The 9,830-nt window shown below is 34.2% G+C and overlaps 1 protein-coding gene across 3 annotated transcripts; it reads left to right on the top strand.

Annotated features, from left to right (window-relative positions):
- The first annotated feature begins 366 nt into the window (after positions 1 to 366).
- On the top strand, positions 367 to 8,435 carry LOC123202231 (probable LRR receptor-like serine/threonine-protein kinase At1g06840). Of its 3 annotated transcripts, XM_044618056.1 has the most exons (21): positions 367 to 617; positions 1,199 to 1,352; positions 1,514 to 1,585; positions 1,703 to 1,774; positions 2,602 to 2,745; positions 2,842 to 2,913; positions 3,047 to 3,118; positions 3,319 to 3,393; positions 3,781 to 3,849; positions 3,965 to 4,033; positions 4,376 to 4,447; positions 4,557 to 4,643; positions 4,854 to 4,922; positions 5,963 to 6,465; positions 6,570 to 6,731; positions 6,831 to 7,114; positions 7,240 to 7,291; positions 7,356 to 7,473; positions 7,546 to 7,606; positions 7,738 to 7,872; positions 7,957 to 8,435. In XM_044618056.1, the coding sequence occupies exons 1-21, from the start codon at positions 524 to 526 to the stop codon at positions 8,326 to 8,328; spliced, it is 2,808 nt and encodes a 935-aa protein (XP_044473991.1). In that variant the 5' UTR covers positions 367 to 523; the 3' UTR covers positions 8,329 to 8,435. The 3 variants fall into 3 exon arrangements, with proteins under 3 accessions (XP_044473991.1, XP_044473990.1, XP_044473992.1); XM_044618055.1 differs by having other exon boundaries at positions 369 to 617; positions 7,356 to 7,606; XM_044618057.1 differs by lacking the exons at positions 2,602 to 2,745; positions 2,842 to 2,913; positions 3,047 to 3,118 and having other exon boundaries at positions 369 to 617; positions 7,356 to 7,606.
- The last annotated feature ends 1,395 nt before the right edge of the window (positions 8,436 to 9,830 follow it).

The raw sequence follows: 9,830 nt of genomic DNA, 5'->3' as shown, positions 1-9,830 counted from the left end.
CATTAAGATTTCTTATCGCTGCTACTATAACCTTACATATAAGACGACAACATTTTATCAGAAACTTATTTTTTGTTGGTCTGTGTTGATCTGTTTTCTTTAGCTTTCATGGACCATAGGGCTGCTTGACTTCATTTGGTTGAGTTTTTACGCTGCCAGCTCCAAGGTTTCGGATCCACATATTTCATTTGTTTCTTGTCAAGTAAGATATTATCTTCGGGTGTTTTAAGGTATTTTTTTTGCAATAAATTTGATAGTTCCACTTGTGGCTAGATTTATCTTTTTGTTTTTGAACTCAAGAAGAAGAAAAGTCAACTAATGATCGCCATTCGCCAAGTAAGTCTATAAGACTAGCATTTTGATAGAAAATTTGAATTCATTGTTCCCGTTCCCCTTTCATCATGCTTCATGATCTTCTGGGGTTTAAATGCACATTCTTTTGTGGGAATCAAATATTCTGTTAATTCCAAATTATCACTGACACATGCAATTTCTGCTCTTGGTAGCTTTTTAGGGTATCAAGATGATGGGGACGAGATTTTGTGGATTTCTTTATGTGGCATCTTATGGTTACTTGGTGGTTTTTGCAGTTGCTCAGATTACAGATCCTTCAGAAGGTGATTCTTGCTGCAATTTAAGTTTTTTTTTTTTTTTCCATTTTCTTCATATCTCTCACTACCAAGTTTTCATATGTAGCTTTTCTCATCTACAAGTTCTTAATAAATTTATAACATCTATCTACTTTTGAACTTTTCTGCGCTAAATTCCACATTATATCCTGAATACCAGATGATTTCTGCTGCCTAATTTGCATCAGTGTAAAGTCAGTCAAGTGTTTGAAGTCATACAAATAAACCGAAAGAACTAAAATACACCAAACAGCCCACCTCGTTTCCAAGCATCCCACCAGGTGTAAAGTACAATTTTTGATCTCAAGGTGCATCATTTGTGCACATAAATTTCATAGTTTGTGAGATACATTTACATAAATGATCTGCCTCATCATGTTCTGCCTATTCTTGAACTATCTTGTTTTTGAAAAAAATTCTACAGCAAGGGACTGATGAGGTCTTGAATTTAGGTGTTGGGTTGTATGTATCTTTTCTACATTTTCAGAGGGTTTAGCATTAAAAGATAATTACTTCCTTATCCCCTGATTGTTGTAGAGGTATCTATATTTGCTAATGCCCATTTGCAGTCAGTGCATTGGTAGCAGTCCGGAGCAGATTAATCGATCCTATGGACAGTCTCATAAACTGGAACCAGGAAGATCCATGCCTATCAAATTGGACTGGAGTTCTTTGTTTTGACTCGATTAACGGGACAGATGGTTACCTGCATGTTCAGGAGCTGTATGTCCTTCCAATACCCCTTTTTACCTCTTTCATGTTTGCTATTACTTGGAATTTCCTGATGTTAGTCATGCTCTTAGTTGCCTATATTCTGGCTTGCCGAATCTTCATATTCTAAAGATGTGACAGTTAATGATTCTAAATTTTTATCTTTGATACAGGCGGCTGCTGAACATGAATCTTTCAGGATCATTAGCACCTGAGCTTGGACTATTATCTCATCTTCAAATTTTGTGAGACATAAAATTCACAGAAGTTGATATCTTAAGAAAATGAGATTTTATCTTATATCTTCCAAGTTAATCATGCAGTTTTGCCAAAAGATTTTTTCATTTATTGTCTGCTGGCAGGGATTTCATGTGGAATGATCTGACAGGAAGCATACCAAAGGAGATAGGGAATATGTCATCTTTATCACACTTGTAAGTTGTAGATGCAGGTGTTCATAAAATTATTTATATCCAAATAAGGCAAAGCACTATTTCCCAACCAAGTTTTAGCTCAATCTTAATAATACACTCACGACAGATTAAAAACTCAAGCACTCACCCATCCCTAAACTGTTTATGAAATTTTCTATTAAATATAAAGGTAAGATTGTTATTTAATAATAATATTTAAAAATATATAATTTAATTTTATTTGCCCCCTCAAATTTTAAAATTAAACATTTAACCCCCATACCTGAACTTTGAAAAGTGACTCCTCCCCCCCCCCCCAAATCTCTAAGTTTTTTTTTCACCTCTCCCTCCGACCACCGACGATCGACGTGACACATTGCTAGACGACACTCATTATCCTTCACTAAATGACAAAGCGTTGTCCATTCTCTGGACGATGCTCTTTGTCCAAATCAAAACGACTCCATCTTGTTCCTTCATTGTTGGTCCACCGTTCGCCAAAGAAAATGGTTGAATTTCAAGTTTGGTATCTTAGGGGGGAAAGTAAATTTTTTAAAACTTAATCAAAGAGGGAAATATTAGTTTTTCAAACTAAGAGGGGGAAATTAGATGTAATTTTAATTATTTTAATATTACTGATAAAATAATGATTTTACCTCTTAACCTAAACAAAAAATTTTTTGTGTATCCTAACAGATTAAAACTGTAACAAGTATTTGGATTTTTCATTTGTCACGAATATATATTTGTCATTTCATCAAAACTTCGGTGGAAAATTGTCCTTTTCCCATCCAAATATGATGTTGTTAGAGAATACTATACTTTGTATGGTGTACATGCTTGCGCAGACTCTTGAATGGAAACAGATTATCAGGATCTTTACCAGAAGAGCTAGGCAAACTTTCAAACCTGGATAGACTCCAAGTAGACGTCAACAGTATCGCGGGCACAATACCAAAATCCTTTGCTAACTTGAGCAGAGTGAAACACCTGTAAGTGGATTTTTGATCCAAAGGATTGTACCATGCAGCAAGGCAATTATATTTCTTCCCCTCATTTTGTCTTCTGATGTATCTTAAATATTGCAGTCACTTGAACAACAACTCAATTGTTGGTCAACTTCCACCTGAGCTTTCCAGATTATCCGAACTTCTTCATTTGTGAGTTTATAAAAAAGATTTTGTTTTTATCATATATTTTCTGCAGTATTGTTTTCGTTTGGACTGTTTCTCTGTACTAAAAGCTGTTATCTGTTCATGAATGATATGTGTTTGATTAAACACATGCTTGCAGGCTTGTGGATAATAATAACTTGACCGGATATCTCCCACTAGAATACTCAGAGATGCCAGCTTTGCGCATACTGTATGTTAGTCTGCCCCATACTGTCACAATTTTTATTTTACTTGATCTTAACTATTCCTACATATCTGCTTGATTGTATTTGCTTCATTGATGGTATGAATTAAGGGCATTCTAAATGGGGTTAGGTTTACTGGCAACTTGGTTTATCAGATTGCAAATTATTTTACTGATTATATTTTTCTTCTTTTTTCCCTCTGCAGTCAACTTGATAACAACAACTTTGCTGGTGCAGAAATTCCACGCATGTATGGAAACTTTCCCAACTTATTAAAACTGTAAGGGCAACTGCAATCACACTCTTCTACTGAACAATTATGTGTATTGTTTGGCCTTGAGATCTATTTTTTTTAACATACCAGTGATTGTATAATTCTAGTCATAAAGCACCTAAACTTGTAAGGAACTCCAAGAGGAGTTTCTATGAACTGATTATATAGCAGGATCCACTAAAAGTTACTTCAATTTGAGTTTGAAACCTGAAGTACCTGTGCAATGTTCATGTCATGGCCATGGTTGATATTGAGAACATAGATGCTTCAGGTTGCAAATATCACTAGTTGGTCACTGTTGTTGGAAGCATCAAAATGATAGTTTGTTTTTGCCATACATCAAAGAATAGGCTATGCTGATGCTGCTTTACTTTTCTCTCCCGAAATTGGCAGAAGTCTTAGAGATTGCAGCTTGCAGGGAGCTGTTCCTGATCTTAGCAGGATTTCAAGGTTTTACTATCTGTAAGTTTTGAGTATTGTTCTGATTTGTATCAGATTTTTTGTAATTCTCTTCCAGTAGGTTGCATTAGCTCTTGCAGAAATTCAACTTTTATATTTTTTACTGGACTTGTGACAGGGATCTTAGCAGGAATCAACTCACTGGACACATACCATCAGATAAGCTTTCTGATTTTGTGAGAAACATGTATGTAATGGCGTGTAAACTTGTCACTTTTTTTTTTCTCAACGTCCTAGTTCATAGCCCAACCTACTGTCAAAACATCATGTACTTTGAATGCATAGTCCATCATAGTTTTCTTTTTGGGTTTTGCAATCTAAAACATATCTTAACAGTTTAAAACCTCATAAACTATTTAACCAGTTTTGTCTTAGTATGTCCAAAAACAATGTGGGATGTCTATACATACCCAACATTTCTCCCTTGCTTAGTGTGGGATTTGCCTATAGGTGTGTTTTTACAATTTTGTTCAAAATAGATAACTAAAATGGAGAGGATGTCAGAGTAATTTTATTTTTGCCATATCAGTGATCTGTCAGAAAACAATCTTACTGGATCCATCCCAGAAAGTTTTGCAGAGCTTCCTTTTCTTCAGAGACTGTGAGATCATATATACTTCTAACTTTTCCTTGTCATTTCCAATGAATTATTATGTCCATGATCTTTTTAAGCACTTTGGATAAGATTTTCAAATTATCTTCTGCTTCAGGTCACTTGAGAACAACTTTTTGAATGGTTCCATCCCAGCTAGCATATGGCAGAAGAAGCCCATCAGTTCAAATGATAGATTGTCACTGTAAGATCTCAAAAATGAAACCTTTTTTCATTTGCTGTTATGCTTCACTAATTCCTGGATGTCTCATCGACAACTTATTATTCTGAAATATGAATTAAGTGTTCTCATTTGTTAATTTTTTTTGGAGTTAGCTTCATTGGTTTTGTTAGCCTGGCTCTGTAAAACATATCTATTGCCTGTCATTTATCTTTGTTCCCATTCAAAATGCAGTGATCTGCGGAACAATTCATTCTCAAGCATTTTAGGAGATCTAAATCCTCCAAACAATGTCACAGTCAGGTATGTTGTTTTCTTATTAGGAAAATGTTGCTAGTCCATTACACTATGAATGAGGATGTTACGAAAACTAAAAGAACAAACAGCAAAAATGCACAAATACTCAATACAAGAACACAAGTACTTACTTCAGAAACACAATACAGAAAAACCATGCATAAATAATGGAGAAAATTTCACCATGAATGAAGAAGAGATTTCTATGCTCTCTCTTTCTGAGCTCATAATCTTAGTGTACTCTAATTGTGGCACACACTCTCACTTACATTACATACTCTTGAATATAACTTTGGTGAACAAACTCTAGTTGACAGTTATTCGACACGTATACTTATTGGTCGCATTTCCATAATATGTCATACATGTAGTATAGTAGGTCACTCCAATCCATAAGTCATACCCATTATGTTCGATTAGACTAACTAGCAAATAAGATCCTAACCCCTACTAGAATTCAAGTCACCACTTGAATTCAATCGTGATGGAATATGTCTAAAATAAATAATACTTTGACAACGGGTCGAGCTATTTAACCGGATTATTACAAATGACATCAGAACACTGGAGAGATGTTAAGTATGTATGCGATGATAAAAGAGGATTGGTATCAGTGCATGGAAGATATAATAGGTATGTATGGGATGATAATAGAAGATTAGTTAAATAACTTACTCCTTAGCCACGGATGCTAGGTCTGTATGAAATGATAAGAAAAGATCGGTGTAAAAGTACGAGACAAATGTTGGAGTCTTTATAGGATGATGAGAGAAGATTTGTTATATAGTTTATGAATTTCTTAAATGTCAAATGCAAAACCAGGCCTGTGTCCAAAAGGGACAATATCTTGATAGTGAGTCAAGTTATTGCCCCAAGATGTTATATGTTTATTATATTTTTCCTTTTTACTACTTGATTTTCTACTATCTTCCGGTTATTCTGGTCATCATGAAAACTACAAATACTTTAATATCGGAAAAGCTGATCTGCATATTGCTCCTTAAGTTTGCCATTTATTTCTTATCATTTTATCGGTTTATGTTAAGGCTTGGCGGCAATCCTATCTGCACAAATGCAAATATACCAAACATAGGCCAATTTTGTGATTCTCAAACAGAAGATGATGGGAAACCTGCAATACCGACCAATTCAAAGTGTCCTACTCATGAATGTCCCCTGGATAATTTCTACGAATATGACCCAGCATCTGGTGATTTATGTGCCTGTGCAGCACCTTTGCGAATTGGATACCGGCTAAAAAGTCCAAGTTTCTATTATTTCCCTCCATATGCCAGCAATTTTTCAGCATATGTAACTACTTCTCTCAACTTAAGCTTATATCAACTATCAATTGATTCGTTTGTTCGGGAGAAAGGACCTCGTCTAAGGATGTATTTGAAGCTGTTTCCTCCAGCCAACACAACTATGTTTAATTCAAGTGAGGTGTACCGAATTGGACGCATATTTACATCCTGGGCATTTTCTGGTAATGAACTATTTGGACCATATGAGCTGCTCAACTTCACTCTCCTTGGACCTTATGCCAGTAGTAATTACCTAAGCTTGCCATTGCTCTTTAATTTGTTCTAATGAAACTGTTTATCTGCATGCTGCAATTTGTAAATGCTCTCTTGATTTTTACTTATGATTCAGTGATTCCTGTGACAAGAAGGACTAGTAGTATTAGTGAAGGCGTTTTGGCAGCAATTTTAGTTGGAGCCATTGCCAGTGCTGTGCCAATAACTGCAACTCTAACATTCCTGGTGACAAGAAGACATGCCAGAAGTCAGCAATCAATGTCAAGAAGGCGTTTGTGTGAGCTTTCTTATACAACCACCTATGATTTATTTTTGCAAGATCTTCAATATTAGCATACTACTGGGAAAGAAGTGTGAACTTCCTTACGCTTTGCAGCCAGAAAAATTTCAACGAAAATTGATGGAGTGAAGGCCTTCAGGTTCAAGGATTTGGCATCGGCAACTGACAACTTTAACAGCTCAACTCAAGTTGGTCAAGGAGGTTATGGAAGGGTTTATAGAGGAGTTTTATCTGACAATACAATTGTCGCCATAAAACGTGCAGAAATAGGATCTGTACAGGGCCAAAAGGAATTCTTGACAGAGATAAAATTATTGTCAAGATTACATCACCGGAACCTGGTTGCTTTGTTGGGCTATTGTGATGAAGAAGAGGAGCAGGTATGGTCTTGTAGATGCCAAGACATCTGATTTGTGAATATTTTACCCAAGAAAAAAAAAAGTCTATACAAATTTGTTCAATCACAGATATGAACCATCTGCTTGTGTTCTTGGTACTTATGCAGATGCTGGTGTATGAGTACATACCTAATGGCACCTTGAGACACTGGCTTTCTGGTATGAAACCCCTTCTATTTTTCTTTTCCTGGCTTAAAATTTTGATGGTGAAATTTAAATGTAGGTAAAGATAAGGCATGCCTCAATTTCAGTATGAGGGTCCGCATTGCATTACATGCAGCTAAAGGGATTCTTTACCTCCATACTGAAGCAAACCCGCCTGTGTTCCATCGAGATATCAAAGCCAGCAACATACTTCTGGACTCCAAGCTTATTGCTAAAGTTGCTGATTTTGGACTCTCGCGGCTTGCTCCAGCCCTGGATGATCAAGGAACCATAGCAACTCATGTCTCCACGATTGTCAAAGGAACACCAGTAAGTTTGAATCTATAAAACTTTGCTCATTCACATGTTCCAGGATAATAAAGGTTCACAAAATTAACTTTCTCAACAAATATCCAGCTTCATAACAAGTATACACATATCCAATGATCATATACATGCAGGGCTACCTTGATCCAGAATACCTTTTAACTCATAAGTTGACAGACAAAAGTGATGTTTATAGCCTCGGAGTTGTATTCCTGGAGCTTTTGACTGGCATGGAACCAATATCACATGGAAAAAACATAGTTCGCGAGGTACTTTCTCACACAGAAAACTCTTTCTTGAATATCTATTCTCTGTTGCATTTTTTCTTATGAGAAAACGAAACCTATATCCAGGTGAATGCAGCTTGTGAATCGGGCTTGATGCTCTCCATCATAGACAATAGAATGGGACCCTGCCCATCTGAGTGCTTGGAGAGGTTTGTAGCGTTGGCCCTCAATTGTTGCCATGACAAGACAGAACGTCGGCCATCCATGTTGGATGTAGCAAGGGAGCTGGAAAACATACTGAAGATGATGCCAGAAACTGATGCAACATTTTCTGAATCCACCTCCATACATTCTACCAGTAAATCAACATCAGAATCAGCTTCTTCATCGTTCATGACAAGGGATCAATATTTTTCATCTGATATATCAGGCAGTAATCTTGTGAGTGGTGTCATTCCCACCATTTCCCCTCGTCAACACCCAGAAAAGGAGTTTTAATTTGGTTTTTCATGTGCCGTAGTACTGTAGTAGTGGTAGCTTGAAGTCTTACCATTCAAGTATGGAACTCTTCAGAAGAGGTAAATGTAAGGTGGGATTCAATCTGAGCTAAGCCTAAAGTTGGCTCAAATTTATTTAAAAAATTGTTGGTGAACTGAATAATATCATCAGAATGATAAACAATATTGTCAGATAAAAACACGAGATAATCTCAAATTGAATTGAAACCTCTATTCGAGATCGTTAGGTTAATAATATTCACATTATTTTGAACCAAATCAATCCCTAGTTAAAAGAACCTTGAAGGATGGAATCATATTAAATTCCTTAGACTATTTGTAGAAATTTTTATTTATGATTAAATTATTGAATTAATATGGGATGTACATACCATTGTTTTTAAACCTAGATTCAGTTAATGGTCTAGATCATGGGTTGATTGGCTTAATCGAATGTTTATGTCGATGATATCAACATAACATTAACATAACAATTGGCATAATTAAAATTTTAAAATAAATTTTAGTCAAATGACTTGAATACTACTTCTTTTTCATGTTAACTTTTAGGAGTGAACTTTACATTAAATTTAATTTAAGTCAAGTCAGTTTAGACCTCAATCTTACATTTCATATGTGAGATAAATAATTTACAATTATTTAACTTGAGGGATAGATTTAAGTTCAATTGAATTTAAAAAATGATAAATTTGAGTTTAACTTAAATTTAAAATAATCAATTTAAGATCAGATTAGTTTATTTAAATAGTAAGAAAATAAGAAGAATTGTAAATAAAAAAATAGAGAAAAATTGTAGAAGAAGTTACAAGAATAGTCGACGAAGTGAACTTCAATTAAAGCCAAGCTAAATAACGATTCGAAATTAGTTCGAATTAAATTCACCTTTAATTAGACTGTTGTAGAATATTTTACATTGATATTGAAATAGTGGTAACATCATTGAATTTGCATTACACCAACTCTTGCAACATTTTTTAATACATAAAAATAAAAATTGAAAAAATAAAATAAATACCCAAAAATAAAAAGATCTTAAAGAGGCTTGTATCATTATCATATTTAATAAAAAGGGTAAAATATTTATGGATAAAAATAAACTAATTTTCTAGAAATGTTTTGATATTTTCAGATTGAGATATACATTATACAAAAAAGGAAAGAGGAAATCCGAATAATTTGATTAAATTACATTTTTTCCACACCTAAAAACATTTCACTTTTAGATAATTTGAAATTAAACTCTATTTATGAATAAAAAATTTGACACAATGTAAAAATGAAATTATATTATTAATTTCTTAAAATTATTATATAATCTCAGATTACTATAAAATATATATAAATATTAACTTTATATAATAATATATTTAAGGTAAATTATAATTTTTTAAAACATTAAAAATGTTAATAATTTTTTTCGGTTTCTGAAAACTTGAATTTATAAAATTTTATTATGTTTTGATATTTTAAAAAGGATATTTA

This window comes from Mangifera indica, chromosome 18, assembly GCF_011075055.1.
Source record: "Mangifera indica cultivar Alphonso chromosome 18, CATAS_Mindica_2.1, whole genome shotgun sequence".
Taxonomy (NCBI): domain Eukaryota; kingdom Viridiplantae; phylum Streptophyta; class Magnoliopsida; order Sapindales; family Anacardiaceae; genus Mangifera; species Mangifera indica.
Note: the sequence above shows the minus strand (reverse complement) of the source record. Positions and strands in the feature narration are given on the sequence as shown.